Source organism: Ruditapes philippinarum, unplaced genomic scaffold (assembly GCF_026571515.1).
Source record: "Ruditapes philippinarum isolate M1 unplaced genomic scaffold, ASM2657151v2 ctg64_1_1_1_1, whole genome shotgun sequence".
NCBI classification, from domain to species: Eukaryota; Metazoa; Mollusca; class Bivalvia; order Venerida; family Veneridae; genus Ruditapes; species Ruditapes philippinarum.
The window spans coordinates 363,881-381,928 of record NW_026859760.1 but is presented as its reverse complement, the minus strand read 5'-3'; the positions used below and the strand labels follow the sequence as shown (position 1 = coordinate 381,928).

The window sequence follows — 18,048 nt, the reverse complement described above, 5'->3', positions numbered from 1 at the left end:
AAATATTATAGTGTTCTGTGCAGATAGCTCGAGGCGGAAATTACATGGATGGAGAGCATCCAGCAACACAATAGTAAGAGTGCACCGACTGCAGGCAAAATTTTACAAAAATGAGCCTGTGAGATCGCACTCGGACTATTTTGGGCCAGGAAAATATTTGTTTTTATTGTTGTCGTTGTTTTTCTTCTTCATCTTCTTTTTTTTCTTCTCCTTGTTTACTTGGCATTGTCCATGTAACGTTAGTTCATTTAGCATTTTATCCCGCTTGAATAACTGCACCATCTGCCACTCGTTGTCACTGACTATGCACTTTCAATCTTTCAATTTTTGTTTTGTTTTAAGAAAGTCGATTTTAATGATGTAAATTCGATGCACATTACTTTTTCATAATTGCTTTTTCCATAATTGTGTTCTTACATACCGGATGTGTGCGTCGCATAGATTATTTTGCTTCTTGGCCCTATTTTGAATTTTAAACTGGTCACAAGTCTACGTCTGTATTACTCTTTAATTGATTCTGTCTTTAAAAATTGTAATAAAATTATTTATAAATCTTCTGTTATTTTTGCCTTTGTGGGTGATTGATCGATTTCCTTTCTACTTAAAACTAATACTTGAATTTAAGGATTTTGCAATCTACTTTTGTCTACACCAAAATCACAGAGATGTTCATTTCCTATTATCACTGATTGACATCAAATCATCTCTTTCCCGTCATACTTTGGTATAGGACCGGTATATGGATGGCTTCTAACAGCATTGCTACAAAAATTCAACATACAATCAAGTAACAAGGCCTTGAACAACTTTATTTTTTATGCATCGCGTGAATTTAACAGACATACATTCGAAGACATGAAAAATGGAATGAACATATATTTCTGTTGACTTAAGTGGTAATGACATTCTTACGAACTATATTAAGAAATGACATAAACGTCTTACAGGTTGATAATATTTCAAATTTTACTTAGATTGTATGTCATTTGAACATAAAATTGATCAATTATCGAAATAAACATTACTTTTGTCCAGATGTTCAATACATTTTTATGTTACTTACTGAAATGGTAGCATGCTTTTCAAATTCACGTGTTGAAAAAACTTCCATTCTATCATTTCTAAGTTGATTTTTTGGCAATGGCGAGGTGTGGCATATGAATTACAATGTTTTGTACTTATACAGAAGGATTCATGTTAGTTAATCACATTAAAATGTCCAAATCTTTCCACGTGTACTAATAATTTATAGAGTCCAAACTTTGACCAGACTTGAAAATAGGTAACTTCAGATAAAAGGCTTATCTTCATGGGAAACGCCCTTATTTGTACTATTCAAAAGTATGTAACAGTCAAAATATCGCAATTACAATTCAATATGTAGAATCCAACGCACACACGACAAGGTACGTGAACATTTTTAAAAGCGAAGAAGTATCACTACACCTGTGTAACTAACAATCAAAGCGGCAAAAGAGCATTTTTGTTTGTTATAGTCAAAGCAGCTCTTGGAAAACTTAAAGAATAATATTTAAAACAATACAATTATAACCAATTTGAAATTTTAAAGAACATGATTACAACACGACAACAAATGTGAGAAATACTTAAACAGTTAAAACAACAACACTTAGAAGCACTTAAACATTTAAAGCAAAAAGGTAAGAAACACTAAAACATTTAAATCATCATCATTTGGGCACTCTTTAACATATAAAGCAACATATTAAGAACTCATGGAGTAGGGTCAGATAGCGGATTAAAAACTGAACTGCATATCCTCCAAACGGCCAACATTTTTTAAACATTTTCAAAGTGACCATCACCACCAAGTGTAGTCTCTCAGTCTAAATGGGCAGTAAATGGGGAATCTTTTAACCTCGTGAAACCGTGACCTAGTGATGTGTAACAAAAACGCACACAGGAATGATTCTTAGCACTTGTGCAGCAGCGTGTACGCGTTTAAAGAAATGCCTTTTTCTATGCAACCAAAAAACATTTAAGTTGTAAATTCACACAAATTTGCTTGCTTGTATATTTATTTATTTATTTATTTATATGTTTGAATAAATAATTATGTTTATTTTATTTCACCTATTAAAGTCTCATATTATACATTTTATGCATATATCAATATGACTGTGTATAGCTTATAAGGGGGATAACTCTACAACCTAAATTGTACGTATGTGCGACATTTGTCTAAAATTTGATATAAAAACTTTCACTTCCATTCTATTTCTTTTAAGAATTTGACTTATTCACAGCATTGAGCTATGTCTTTTTTCAGTTTTGATGCACTAATGGTTATTAACGAAAAACAAACAAAATTATTATATCATTTAATTTCCTTAATATACATGTACATGTAAATTGTAAATATTATTTGTACTTTACAATTTTCAGCAAGCTTTTCTTATAAATGTGTCTTTTTTATCAATATTAACATTGTTGGAAGAAATAAACGGTCAATCACAACCGACTGTTACTTTTTCCAGCTGCAAACAGATTGAATAATTCAACATAAGAATGCTAGTAAACTAAATCATTTTATATTTTCTTTAATATGAAATAAAAAATAAGAATCGAATTATTGAATGTTTGGAATAAGAACTGTATTTATCAGTCAAGTCCAAGAAAATGGAATTATAACAATAGATATCAGTTAAGTCTCCAGTCTAAGAAAACTGTTATCGTTTTCAGGCAGTGAAAATTGATATGAGTATATTTATGACGGTTATGACCGCCACAATGCCGGTAACAACATTATTGTGTCTGTCTGCGCTCTTCATTGCTTCGTCGTGTTGTCCTTTATTGAGTCCGAGCTTCACCAATAAAATTGCGAGGACAATCTGCAGGACAATGGAAATGGTGATCATAACGATATTCAGGTAGAAATAGCTGTGTGAGGAACCTTGGCTAATAGTTGTTTTTAGCTGCATTGCGTTAGACGTCAGCAGGCCGATGTTCAGAAGACCTTTCGATACGGTTTTCTTTGTAGCATACTTATTGAAGTCAAACGACGACTTGTTCTCTACCTGAAATGGAAAGAAACGTTTATTCCTGAAAAAATCATAAAACCATCAACGTAGCACCTTATTGCCATACCATGAAAAGCGACGAAACTAAAAGTATGCTTATACCCTTAACGAGAAAACAATGGGCGAAACAAAATAAAATGGAATTTTGAATAGGGGATCAGAGGCTATGAAGTCGTCAAAATACAAATTTAAAAATAAAATGGAATTTTGAAAATGAGATCAGAGGCTATGAAACCGTCTGTTGCAATCATAAGTGCAATTTGTCTAAAATTGATCAGCAATGAAATAGTTATGTACAAAAAGCAATCATGATATGGATATGCATACCTGGTTTCTACTTAAAACAGAAAAACAGAAGCCATAAGAACGCTCAAAACGGCAAAATTGAAAATATTGCAAGTTCGGTTTCATTGAGTCTTTTCATGAAAGTTAGCAGACATTGCGAGCTACTGATAACACCCCTAGCACCGGCTTATTCAAAACATGAAATGGTGAACGTTAGAAATATCCACATGTGTCTGCATATATCATGAAACCTTCAATGTGACACGTTCCATGAAAAGCGACGAATGGTCCCTAAGTAAAAAGTATGCTTTGTAACACCGCACTTTGGGGTCAAACGCACTTTGGGGTCGAACCCCAAAGTGCGTTACGCACTTTGGGGTCGGACCCCATAGTGCGTCACGCACTTTGGGGTCCAATTTCGACCCCAAAGTGCGTTAAACAGGTACATATGCATTTTTCAACATCAGGCAAACGACCGCACTTTGGGGTCAGAGAAAATTTATGTTCATTTTGTTTTAAATAATATAGTGTAGTCAAAGCCAATGGTAAACAAAAATCAAGGTATTAAATAGACACAAAACATGTGCCCTGAATCAATAGGGATTTAAATGGTCTTGATTAGTAAGTGAAGAACTTTCACAAAATAAATCACCAAAAAAAGAATTTGTATCAATGCAGCACGCCTCCAGATTCACGCTAATTTTCATGAAAATTTAGAAAATTTATTTGAATGTATAATATTGTGGAACAACCAAAAGCAAGCAATTTGCACATTATCAATGGCACTTAAAACTAACGTAAATTACCAAAAAGTTGTCATAATATGCATAAATAGCCCTTAATGCGTTAGTAACGCAGTAGGAATATAGTTGTAAATATTGAAAACTCAGTCATTGACCGCACATAACATTTAAAATATTACTTGAATCTTGAATCATTTTACATTTCCTATAATAGTAGTACATATTTCTCAAGTTTGATTTTATTGAAATATTTTGACTCATCTGGAGGCATGCAGCTTTAAGCTTAAAATATGTTTTTTCTAAAACTTCCATTTATTTTAAAAGAATGTACACCTTTCATTAACTCCATTGTTTTTAGCTAAATGCATCATTTTCCCGTTTGTTATTTACACATTTTACAGAAATATGATAGTCTTTGCATAGACAAAGGTATAAATTCTGGGTAATCTTAGTAAGACATTTCAGTAAAAAAATTGCCTGATAATATGTTAAAATAGCCATTCATTTAGCTAAATGTGACACATTAGAAACTTGACTAGGTGAAGATGCGGCTTTAAGTAGTAGTCCGTACATGCAGTAAAAAAATTTCAACTATTTAAGTAGTCGCACATTAAGAGCGAGCTTCAAAATAATGTAAAATTCTCACTGGGGGTATAGAGGGGATTGTGGGGTATATCGATCCCCCCGAGATTAAAAATAACATTTTAAAGGCCCATTATGCTTTTATTTGTTTTTCTTCAGCTTTTTATTTTGATGTTCTTTTATATTATCAAAAAAATACACATTGGCCAATTACCTGAACCATCTTTTTATCTGTTGCTTTTTGACAATGATGAGTACAGTACTGTTTTAGTGATAAGTAGTTTACATGTTTTATATGGAAATCAAATACTACATTGTTTTGACTACTTTTATGACAAATAATTTCACATTTATCGCTACTTATTCAGGTAACAAGCATCTTACATTTCTCTGATACTATTATTTTAACATTATAAAATTCATCTTTCTAAAGAAGTATGTAAGATTTCCCATTAAAAAAGCATCTGGCGAACGGTTGTTACGGGGGGGGGAATATTAACTGCATTTTATTTCATTCCTTACATATTTAAAATGGAGCTTTACATGGCACCAAGTAAATGAATGACAGAACGGGATATTTTTCGCAGCATCTTTAAACTTTAGGAATACACGATTTCTGTACTAAAATATTTTGAACGGTGGCAAAAAAGTGACATTTGCAACTTTTTTGTTTTTGATACTTTTTTTTTTCGTACATATTTTTTGTTGTTTTTTTTTTTTTTGTCATACATTTTTTTTTTAGTTTTGAATACATACTTTTTTTTAGTTTTGCATACATATTCTTTTTAAGTTTTGCATACATATTCTTTTTAAGTTTTGCATACATATTTAATTTTGTTTTGTTTTTTACTTTTTTCCGTACATAATTTTACATGACGCCATTTGCAAAGTAGAGGTTTGGATAATTACGCCATTTGTAAAACACCGTTTTCAAACACTTCGCCATCTGTAAATTACAGTACCCCATTTGCAAACGCCATTTGCAAATACCAACATTTTCATTTTTGGAGGTATCAAAAAGATAATAACACTTTTTAGTATATATATATATACAGAAACATAGATATTATCTATGTCTCTGATATATACATGATATACTCTGATATATAATCGTGTGATGTCTGTTCCGGGGCATAAGGCAGGAATGTTATTATCTGAATATCCCCCGCAGGGCGAAGATTTTACCAGTGGTCGGCTTGGTTTAAAGTCAATGCCCCTTCCCCCCGCTATACTCAGGGGGTGGGGTTGAGTGGTGCATGTTCATTCACCAATCAACAGCCCTTTCCAAATACTAGTAGACACTAATATAACAGTAGATAATAATTAAAAAAAAATACACTTATTATATTAAATACATATGATTTAAAAAATGGGCCGAAAAAGGTCGGCCGAAACCAGACTTGCGCGGCCAAAAACGACTGGGCCGATTCCAAAAAATGGGCCGAAATGTGACCAAACTACTGTGCTAGTTTTATACTCAACTATGGGCTGTTATGAGATGTGAAGGCTGTTTTGATTGGCTAAAATATGTACGAAAAACCAAAATAAAAAAAATGTACGAAAAACTTAAATAAAATATGAATGCAAAGCTCAAAAAAAAAATATGAATGCAAAACTGAAAAAAAATATGTATGCAAAACTTAAATAAAAATATGTATGCAAAACTTAAATAAATGCAATTGTCACTTTTATGCCACCGTAATTTTGTTATATGAACAAATTATTATTATTATTGGATATTTTAAGTGGTAAAATTAATGAATTTTTTATCACTTAAGCATCAAACAAAGTATCTACAGCCATCTTGAACTCCACCTCAAATATTTCAATGTCGAAGATCGAAAATAAGTCAGTTCTCAGTATTTAAGCAGAACTCAGATTACACCTTTAGACCTCTGGAACCCAAAGTGCGTTGATATGTAGCATATTTACGCACTTTGGGGTCAATTTCTCGATTTTGACCCCAAAGTGCGTTTGACCCCAAAGTGCGGTGCGAAGTTTAACGCACTTTGGGGTCGGACCCCAAAGTGCGTTTGACCCCAAAGTGCGGTGTTACAATGCTTTGCCCTTAACAAGTAAACAATGGGATAGGATTCTGAAAGGAGATGAGAGGCTATGAAACAGTCAAAAGACCCATTTTAAAAGCAGGTAACATAATACAGTGTTCAAGTAGGAGTAATGCAATCATTCAAATAGAAAAATGTCAAATAGGAAAAACTAAAAACATTTTAATTTCAATGTTTTACATGTATTTTTTAAATTTGAAGCAAGCCCATTTAAGAACAATTAGAGCAATTTTTTAATGTACCTAATGGTAAAAATAATTTTAAAAGCAAATGTCAGGGGCAAAATCAACCATAAATATACAGCAAAAAAACAGTTTTGTTTTTGTTTGGGGTCTATTCATCCTGTCTTATATCTTCGATAATTGTTAAATATTATAGTCGTGCTTTGTCGTACACATCTAAAGATATGATCCTAAAAATATCAAAACAATGTGATTGTACAGGTTATAATTAAAAAATTATGTCTTATATTTTGCCGTATTAAAGATCACTCTAAGAGTTTTTCAAAGATTAATTCAATAGCACCATATAGAACAAAACAGAAAACATATAGTGTGTTGTGTGTCAAGTTCATATAAATCACCCATTGTCTCTATCAAAGGTGTTTCACCATTTGAAATACTGACAGGATGTAAGAAATAATATTTTGATGTCTACCCTTAGACGCTAATGATCCCCCCGCTAATCAAAGAAGAACATTTAGAAACTACAATTTAATGTATATAGTAGGCTATCTCTTTGTCCGAAGCACAACTCAGAACTATACAATTGAATTACATGAAATTTCTTGATAGATTGCAAACAGTACAGTACAAAAGATATACAACTTTAACTTATTTGTCCCATTTAAATTGCTATACTGCCCCATCTCCGCTTTGTTGCAATTTACATGACTGGATAATATATATAAAGAAAACTTAACGAACGGATCGACTTGGAACTGGTACTGCTAAATTGCAACTGATAGGAGTGCAGAGTCTGAGAACTAATTGTACCTAGTCCTAAGATAATCGGGTACCAATAATTTCTCCACAATGGCCCTATAAAGAAAGCTTTTACGATACCCCCCCCCCTCTTTCCGCGCACAGCGTAAAGGTTGGTACCACAGTTTCGTTTTACCCCCCTCTTTCCGCGCACAGCGTAAAGGTTGGTACCACAGTTTCGTTTTAACTCTTAAATCCTAGTTCTCATGATATTCAATATTTACACACATTCTCTTTCATGAAGATAGTTAAAGTGTTAAATGACCTCTTCTGAAGTTCAAAAGTCTATAACACTGATGGACTTTAAATGAAAAAATATGCTAAACATTATAAAGAAAATTACTCAGAATTGTATTGAAAGTTGATTATTAGTGAAATGAATCTTAGTCCAATTTGAATTAAAAACGTTGCAACGCTTTCATGTTTGGGTAATGATTCACAATTAAATTTATTTAGAAAAATTGAAAAGAAAAGATAAGTGAGCGCATGATCTGAAATTTTGCATCTAATGATTCTCAAATTTCAAATTTTCCTTCCAAAAGACCACGTCAGCAGGCACATAACAGTTGCTGGTAAAATGAAATAAATAATATAAATAATATTTAACAGATCTAAACAAAACAAAATCAATTATTCTAACTTACCGTACCACTATCGGCCGTTCCGTATAATGCAATTGTACTATTCGAAGATGACATACTTTAAATTGTAAACAAATAAAAAAGTTATGACTATAAAATACCTCTTTAAATTGTAGACAAATACAAAAGTTATGACTCTAAAACACCTGTACAGTGAACTTTAAATCACCAGTTGCTTAAAATAAAATGGTATATTTTTTTATAAGCAATGATAACGTAAATCAACAATCGTATTGTATATAAAGTATCTATTACCTCACTATCAAAGTACATGTAACATACTAGTACTTGTAATTGTTTTGATAAGTTTAATCTTTAATAATGATATAATATCTGATAGTTAGTTTTAAAATAGTTCAAGTAAACTTCAAATAAAACACGTAGCTTTTTTCCATATATTTTTCACTTTAATGTACAAAAAGCAATAATAGCTTTATCTCGCAATAAAACATTATTGCGCCATTTAACTACCATTTCAACACAAAGACCTGTCTGGTTAGATTAAAACCAAAAATCAAAATTCATGTTCGTAAATCTAGATGTTTTCAACCGTACTACGAAGCAGGACAAGATACTGGTGCTACCACAAAGGTAAGAACTTAACAGGACAATTGTGAAAAAATAGACAGATGGAGATAACTAGAAGAAATCAACGAAACAGCCATGCATAATTTGATCCAGACAAGACAATGCCATGGCCATTTCATTAAAAAAATGTCTAGCAAAGGACGCACCAAATACACATCTGACAGGACCAACCCTGGCCTTGAGATTTTTTATATAACATGACAGATGCCAGAAAACACACTTTGCTGTTTACACAGTACCTTTCATAATATGAATTGTCTTTGTCTAAAGAGATAAATATTTTCAAACCAATATTCGAGTTAAATGAAATTCCGGACAGTTGGCTTATCACAGAAAGTTTGTAACATTGTAACATTTCCCATTCCATCTTTTGAGTAAAATGTAAGGGTGCCATAATGGCATACATAATATAATAAAATTCAACTCACCGGATTGGCTTCTTCTGTTCCGCCCAATACGATTCTACTACCCGAAAATGACATATTTATTTTGTAAAACTAAATCAGCTTCGACTTTTGTTCACGTCGTCTAAAGCATTTGTATTTTATAGCGCCTAATTATCACATCAGCCTAATTATCACATCAGCGGCTTAAAATAAAGTATCATAATATGTAAGCAAAGATAACGTTATTCAATGCTTGTACTGTATTTAAATTATTTATTATCTCATTATTAAAATCCATACAAGCTAATTGTTTTGATGATTTAATCTTTGATAATGATAAAGGTCAGGTAGTTTAGTTTAGATTAATTAAAGCTACTTTTTCAAATTTCAAGTACAAGGCACATCTTGCAGCTCATTTATTTACTTTAATCTGAAAACCCATAATGCTCCATAAGCCAATTTGGTCGTTATCATCTTGTCTATCCTTTCTTTCTGATGCGCCTTTTTCGAACTTTGCTCTTGTTCGAATTCTGGTGACTGAGACCTAAAAGATATCAAAGTAATTTTTAGTAGTTTCTTCAATGAATAACTTACACTCTTTTGTGTGTATTATTTAAAGCAATTTTCTCATTTTTTCTTAGTTTGTCTTGTTTTTGTTTACTTTATGACTGTGTAAATTCAGTGTGTATTGTTTGAAATCTTTTAATTTTTTCCTAGTTTTGCTGTGTTGTTCAGATACTTTCTCCTCATTGCTTTCAACATCTTACAGAACATCTTACAGGCTGGGATTATAATCTTGCAAAATCTTTACTCAGCGGATCATCGATAAACAAATCTGAGTATGTATGCCTTACTAACAAGAACTATTGTGATTCGGTCGGAAACAGATAGAATGAGAATAATTACTTGCACGGCAAATACTGAAAGCAAAATACTGATTTGTTTTTATACAAATTGTACCAGTTTGCGCAAAATATACACTCTACAAGAATAAAAACAAGGAAGGGAAATTAAATGCCTCCCGAAAAGAAATTATGGAAACAGACATGCTATCAAATGAATTACACAATGTAATTCATGAAAATGCGTTGTAGAAGGTATTTTCAAAACCACGTTGGTCGATTAGTATAATTGTACGAATTTTTTTTTCGTGAAAAGCTCAATTTTGCGGAGTCCATCGTAACCTACTAAACGACCCGAGTTTAGCTTTGATGTACACTCTCTAGGCCCAATTTATATGGTAACACTTCGGTAAGGAATTAGACCTAACCCTTTGTAGTCTATAAAGCTCTTTAAAATTTTAAAATAATCCAAGTTAAGTCATCTCTAGTTTGATAAGTCATAAAGTGTATTTATAGCATCTGTGTAGCTTTTGTCTGTTATATGATGACTTCAATAGTTGTTTTTTGTGTATTCTCCAGGATATCATTTGTTGGTGGAAGGATAAAAGATGTACTACCCTCCAACAGTCAGGGTTTTTTTAAACTTGTGGTGAACAGTATTACAACAGAAAGAAGATTTCTGAAAAATGTAGATGGCTATTACCCCGGTCACATATTCACGGAATACGCCCACGGAAGAGCCACGGATTAATTCCGGCATCGTCCGTAGCTACCCGTACTGGTCAGTAGCTCTCCGTATCGTAACCGTAATCAATCGTAGTAGTCCTTGTATATCCGTAGCGATCCTTGACAATTTTTGAACATGCACAAAAATTTTCTACGGAAAAATCAACCGTAGCGTATCCCTACTAGTCCGTAGTAATCCGTACTAATACGTACTGGTCCGTACGAAAACCGTAATAGTCCGTACTGATTCGTAGTCCACCAACTTGTCAAGGATTTCCACGGTTTGGTACGGAGAACTACGTATTTGTACGGTTACCCTACGTATAACCTACGGTTTTATTACGGATTAATACGGCATTGTCACGGACAGCCACGATCGTAATACGTTGTACTACGGAGAGGCAAGGATTAGCACGGTCTTATACGGTTTATTGCGTTGCAACACGAAACAGTACGGAATGGTACGGCCCACTACTGTTTAGCACGGATGCATTAAGAATCGTGTACTTTTTCAAGAGTATACACACTACCTTCTTATTAAAAACAGACATATATATTTGCAGGAACATTTAATAAATGATAATTGCCATTTACTGGCTGCAACTTTATATTGAAATGGCTCAGAATGCGGAGGCAGTGGTCAAGCTGCTTGATGACATGCATAGAAGTAAATTTATATTAATATCGTACTACAATTCATAAGAAATAGAATAACATTTAATGTTACATATTTTACAAACATTGGATCGTGAAAATGGAGTAAATATGTACATAAAACGAAGTGTCTCATAAGCCTCGGACACTGGTCCTTCAGAGATAATAAGATTAATTAACAAGCTTTTTACATATTTTTAAAACATAAACATCACGGTAATTAATGTAATTGTAAGATGTTGTAAGATGAACAGCAAATCTTAAAATTAAAAGAGAAGCAGTATTGATCAACATTTTTCATTAATGATTACTAGTCCATATCTAATCAGGTAAGAGAAGACAGACGAGATGGTGGACTAGAGATGGGCTTTTACGAAGACCGCTTCATGTTTAGTATGAGGCTCTCATGGCCGAACTTGTTGAGGATCCAGCGTCCTTCAAGAAATTCACTTTAATTGGACCTGATGTGTCTCGGGGTTCGGACGCGATTAGGCTGAATCCTCTCCGCCAAAATCATTGAACGCTGCAATTCGTTTTCTAGGTGTTCTTTTCTTTTGAGGCATTTTGAAAATGAGCAAGCAAGAGGTTGTGGACGGATGTATTAGGTCCGTATAGATCCGTGGCAATTCGTTCTTCTCCGTATCAATACGTTCTTCTCCGTATCAGACCGTACTTATTCGTACTAACCCGTGCTTATACCGTAGCAGACCGTAGTGTATCCGTAGTGCGTCCGTCCTGATTCGTGTCGCTCCGTATCAAACCGTGTCGGTCCGTAACAATCCGTGTCTCTCCAGGGGTAAATCCGTCGGACTCCGTACTCATACCGTTGTGTGTCCGTTCTGGAATCGTAGCAGACTACGGAATTTCACATTTCCGTAGTAATCCGTGAACGATAAGACCGTAGCTCTTCCGTGGCATTATCCGTGAATATGTGACCGGGGCATATCATATGATATTTCGGGCCTCTTTGACTTAGATAGCGTTGATGTTTAATGCTTATAATCAGGATATAATTAAAAAAGAACACTGGAATACATAATATAGCCTTAAGTGTGACTAATTTATTATTGTTTTATAATAATTTCACTAGGCCGAGACCTATATTCGAAAAAATTAGTGGTCAGAAAAACATTCATGTGCCGGACTTTACGTCGGACATTCCGTTGAGAACTTGGATGGATCTTTAGAATATATGTGTTCAAATTTTATTTTATCTAATTGTAATCAATAAATATAACGCTACTCTATTTGAAATTTGGGAATTTAGATAAGAAGTCATTGATAAACGATGGACTGTTAATAATATATTGTATACTTCACATTAAATTTATTATCATATAATACTAGTACATGTATATGCTATAAACCAAATTGGAGAAACTGATATCGGCGTTATAACTTTACTTTAAGTGTCATATTTACAATTGTCCTGCAGTCGCAAATTGGGAAATATTTCAAAATCGTGAGATCTGCTAAATGGAAAATTCTTCAACAGCTGACCTGAAATGTTCAACTTAAGAAATGTCACATGCATTCGTTGGCTCTATAAATGACAAACATTTTTTGCATATCTAAAATAAGTTTATTTGATTATATGAATAGTATGACAAACTGCATAGGTTAACAATAAATTTTGATATGCAAATGTGATTTTATCAGCTGTGTGTTTCTGCTGCCAATTACAATTAAAAAGGCTATTCGTCAAGAAAACAAACAACGCTGAGCAATAATTATAATAATGTTGATATAAAATAAAAAGCATTTTCCCATCTTGTGTCACATGTACTTCTGTTTTAATAGTAAATGCGTACATGATCCTACTTCTGTATGACAATCACACTTTAGAAAGCATACTTTGAACAATGTGCAATTCAAGCACTAATTAGCATTCCAGAAATGCCATTCAAGTATTGGCAAATAAGTATTAACAGTAGGATTCAAGTAATGACATTTTAAGTATTAACATCAAGCATCAAGAATAGACATTTAAGTTATGATAATTTTAAGTAACGACATTTAAATATTAACATTCAAAAATGACATCCAAGTATTGACATTTAAGTTTTAACATTCAAGTTCTGACATCTATAAGTACAAAAATTGACATTCAAGTATAGACAAAAAAAATGTCATCCAAGTTTTGACATCTAAGTTTTAACATTCAAGCATTGACATTCAAGTACTGACATTTAAGTATTTACATTCAAGTATTGACATTTATGTACATCTACAGTGCAAAAATTACAGTTACACTATGGAATATCCCAGGCATACTGCAACATGATAGCTCCGTCTTGAGAAAGCATATTTCAATACATTAGAAATACATGTATATACAAATCCACGATTCAAGTCGACTCGACTCATATTTATTTAAAATAAAGGTGTCCGGTCAAATATACACATCAATATACATGTATATATGATATACATTTATTGAATCAATGCAGTTGCACAACGTAATACTAGAATAGAATTTTGAAGTACAGAGTTCTTACTTTTCAACAAGTGATACACAAACAGATCATTTATAAATGGTTTCTTCACTTTGTGAGTTCATCAGCAAATAAAAATCTTTATTTGTTGTTCCATTTGGATACCAATTATAGAGAACATTTGTTGTGATATTCGATTAATTTTAAGTTAATTTGAGGCATGGAATGTTTAAACAGTGACGTAAACTTTGTACGGAGTTGTTGAAAGATTTTACATTCATTGCTCTGTCAATTTTATGCCAAAAGCTGCTATGAAAATATTCACAACTGTGATTGCAAAAACGAATCCCACAGTAACGTTGTTCAATGTATTAGCGCTTTTCCTCTGTTCTGTTGTTTTCCCCTCCATACTCCCCAGAACAAGAAGAATCACACCGACTGTTAGCTGAAGGGCGATGGAAATAGATATAAGGACCAAGTTGGCGTAGTAGTAGTCTTGTGCCGAACCTAGACTCAGCAAAGATTTCAGCTGAGAAGCGTTGGCCATTAGTAGACCTATGTCCAGTAAACCTTTTGCGATTGTTTTCTTTGTGGCGTATGTGTTGAAATTAAACGCATGTTTCTGTTCCTGAAATGATAAAAATAATTGTAGGAAATAAAGGCATCATTTAAAATGACTTCGCATGATTAAAAAAAAAAAAAAAAAAAAAAAAAAAAAAAACCTATTTCATTAAAGGTCTGTTTGGCTAGTGACACATCTATATAAATCGTTAACTTTAGAATAAACTTTCAAATATAAACTGTAGTGCGCTAAATGTGCAATAATTGTAATTAGAAGTAATGTAAAACGATTTAAAGAAGCAATAAAGCAACGAAGATTAGTAGGTAGGTAGGTAAGATGGATGGATGGATGGATGGATGGATGGATAATTAGACATACGGACAGATGGATAAACATTCATAAATGATCGAAACCTATACATTGTCTATGATGAATTGCAGAATGCAATATATCAAACAAGTTTATATATATTTTAGTGTATGCATACAAAATCTTTACATAATGTGAACATAAATATCAAGTTTACAGAACTTAACAACAGTGTTTTAAGTGCTGTGTTAAAATCGTGCCGTTCGAATCAGATATTTATTTTTTTTACTTTAACCGAATTTCGCCCACGTTTTAAGATATCGGCTGATATTTATTATTTCAACAAATTAAGGTTATTTGGATCAAACAAGATGATAAATATTGATTAAATGAATAATTATTTATAAGAAACATTAAAGGCCCATCATGTCCCAGAAATGCAATTATTTTTATTTTTCAAAAGCTTTGTATTTTCTGTGTAATTTTATTGTTTCCAAAAAGTTACTCATTTGACCAATTACCTTTTCTTCTGTTGCGTTTTAGTACAATTATAGTGATTAAGTATTTTATGGAAGTCAAAATATTACTTTGTTTACATTTTGCTTATTTGTAATAAATTCATTTACGTTTAGTGCTACTTTAATTTTTTCAGGTAAAAAACATCTATTTTGCTCTAAAACCATTATTTAAATGCTATAAAACTCACGTTAACTCACGTTTCACTTTTCAAAAGAAGTAATAATTTATCCATTTCTTTGGTATCACGTGCCTTTAACTAACAAGTTATTACATGTAATAAAACCGTACAAACCGTAGTGCCATCTTCCTTAAGCACATCAACTTTTGTTCCCGCCATTTCTAATAAAAATCCAATTATGCAAATCCTATTTTATTATAATAAAGAATCCTCCTTTCTGATATACATTAAAATAAATATTCTATTCAGTTATCAGAATTAAGAATTCCGTACATATATATAAATTCAAGAAGGTATCACGTCAGAGCATAAATAAAGAAACATTAAACTGCGCAAAAACTTTAGAAAGTGAGTTCATGTTCTATATATCTACCATTATTGATTTGCAATACCAAAAGATTAAGAAACAAAAATGCCAATCATCAATGCTTAGATTAGAAGAAAGTCGTGGCTCATGGTCATAAACTAGATAACAATATTACTATTTGTCGTCTGCTCCAACGCTACAATGGGCGGGCTCTTATTTCTTATCTCGAGGCGGCCGTACTTTAAACAGAATAGCATGATTTACAAATTCAATAAATTTAAGACAACGTACAAGAGTTTGAGTGTTCCCTTTGTGTATATCATCCCACTAATATGATTCTTTATCAATCGTATTTCTATATATATTTATTATGCCTGCTATCAAATACATGTATGCTCATTGCTTCAAGTATACAACCTCAGTATAGCGACACTCTTTTGGAGACAAATATTTTGGGTGTCCGCTGAGGAGAGGTTTTTTTGTGAAGTTCTATTTTTGGAAATAATTGATCCTTTTGATACTATTACCGATATAAAGAGGTCAAAATATCGAGGTCAATTCTTAAATGCCAACTGTACCAAAATTTAATAAATTAATGCCTTCAAGTATAGGAAAACCATATTAAAAAAAATAAATTGATACCGAATGATTTATCTGTACGTACAAATACTCTTGGATTATACTGATCGTGAATACCTTCCTCATACATATCGTTTGTTTGTTTTGTTTATTTGTTTATTTGTTTGTATCACATTTATTGTCTTTGCAATAATCATAAATTGTAATTGGATATAGGCGATGCCAATAAACTTTGAACTTTGCGATTGTTGTAAAGAGGTCTTTGTTTTTAGAATGCCACTTTTGTGTACCATTTCCAGTGTTGTCCTGATTTCTTAAGTAAAACGCTATAAAGATAGATTTTAAGGTTCTTTCAATTGAAATTGACTCTCGTCGTTCTCATTTATTCACTCATTCATATCGTCAGTTTTATTACATTTCAGCTGCCATGAATGTTGATAATAATGAGCGGATATCTTTCACTATCACCGTCTTCTGCCGCCATAATACTATATGTATTGGCGATAGACATTGTATAATATTATATTTTAAAGCCAAATAAACATTGAATTGAATTGTACAGTTACAAAGGGGGCTGTGTCCTAGTAACTCCACTCAGCCCAGGAATCGTTGGTTTGAGCCCTACTAGCACAATGGCAATGTTTTGTCATATGAAGTATTGGTTAGTTCCAGAAAGCGGACTTAGTGGTTCAAATTAATGCTTTCACTATCAAGCAAAAATCAATATGTTTAAACTACTTCCATTAATATAACGAAGATATTGGCCAATATTGGTATCACCAAATTAGTTTTTACACAGATGCAACAAGCAGTGCCATCGATGTCGCTTTTCCTAAATCGCCAATTTTAGAATTGTTAATCTTGCAGGAATCGATCAGCTTTTTTTCAACAGTATAGAGCCAGGCCAGCCGGAACTTTTTGTGCAGACTGAGCAATTATTATTATTATTATTATTAATTATTTTTATTATTATTATTATTATTATTATTATTATTATTATTATTATTATTTGTTTTGTTTTTCTATTTTGTTTATTTTGATATTGAAATCCCTTAAACTTCGAATGGACTGTTCTAAATTTAAAGCAGGGCAAATCCATAAAACAAAATCAGCAGGATAACCGTTAAGTTTTATTAAACAGCTGACATTTATTAATTTGGCACGAATCATGGACATACAGACGAGATACTAGACTATCTCCAAGCAAGGCGAATACATTGCAATGTTTACATAGAAGATTACATACGTTGTTAAAGTGAGTTGATTTGAATCAACAAATCTGTTCAACAGACCTACTAATGGACGGATTACCTGTAAGTCCTGCCAATATATTAAAGTAAATATTACGAATATATTAAAGTAAATATTATCACCTAGATAAAAGGTTAAACAGATTTAAAAACTAATTGATTTTCACAAATCGAGCGATTATTTTAAACAAAAATCGAAAATCAACAGCTTATATACAGACTACCGTACTTGTGTTTTTCTTTAACAATAAATAATATCAATAACATGATGCAAAGAGTATTCTGTTTTCAAGGAGACTCGATCGGTTTAATTTCGGATAACCTATGTTTTACATACGCCAAAACCTCTCATTTTATTTTATTTACACCCAC

The 18,048-nt window shown here is 32.4% G+C and overlaps 2 protein-coding genes across 3 annotated transcripts; both read right to left on the bottom strand.

Moving 5' to 3' along the window:
* Positions 1–2,327: 2,327 nt before the first annotated feature.
* On the bottom strand, positions 2,328–9,528 carry LOC132757845 (ninjurin-1-like). 2 transcript variants are annotated; one of them, XM_060749290.1, is made up of 2 exons: positions 9,358–9,528; positions 2,328–3,038 (listed from the first exon to the last, which is right to left on the bottom strand). In XM_060749290.1, exons 1-2 carry the CDS (start codon positions 9,409–9,411, stop codon positions 2,700–2,702), a joined length of 393 nt encoding a protein of 130 aa, XP_060605273.1. In that variant the 5' UTR covers positions 9,412–9,528; the 3' UTR covers positions 2,328–2,699. The 2 variants fall into 2 exon arrangements, with proteins under 2 accessions (XP_060605273.1, XP_060605274.1); XM_060749291.1 differs by lacking the exon at positions 9,358–9,528 and adding an exon at positions 8,345–8,504.
* A 3,579-nt stretch (positions 9,529–13,107) lies between these two features.
* On the bottom strand, positions 13,108–15,919 carry LOC132757844 (ninjurin-1-like). Its single transcript, XM_060749288.1, has 2 exons — positions 15,655–15,919; positions 13,108–14,600 (listed from the first exon to the last, which is right to left on the bottom strand). Exons 1-2 carry the CDS (start codon positions 15,697–15,699, stop codon positions 14,250–14,252), a joined length of 396 nt encoding a protein of 131 aa, XP_060605271.1. The 5' UTR covers positions 15,700–15,919; the 3' UTR covers positions 13,108–14,249.
* Positions 15,920–18,048: the final 2,129 nt, after the last annotated feature.

What these genes read in the sequence shown, in the direction of transcription:
- LOC132757845 (XM_060749290.1), bottom strand. Translation starts at nt 9,411, where the DNA reads ATGTCATTTTCGGGTAGTAGAATCGTATTGGGCGGAACAGAAGAAGCC. An exon ending in GAACAGAAGAAGCCAATCCG is followed by an intron (nt 3,039 to 9,357) that starts GTGAGTTGAATT and finishes TTTCCATTTCAG; the next exon opens with GTAGAGAACAAGTCGTCGTT.
- LOC132757844 (XM_060749288.1), bottom strand. Translation starts at nt 15,699, where the DNA reads ATGGCGGGAACAAAAGTTGATGTGCTTAAGGAAGATGGCACTACG. An exon ending in TTAAGGAAGATGGCACTACG is followed by an intron (nt 14,601 to 15,654) that starts GTTTGTACGGTT and finishes TTATCATTTCAG; the next exon opens with GAACAGAAACATGCGTTTAA.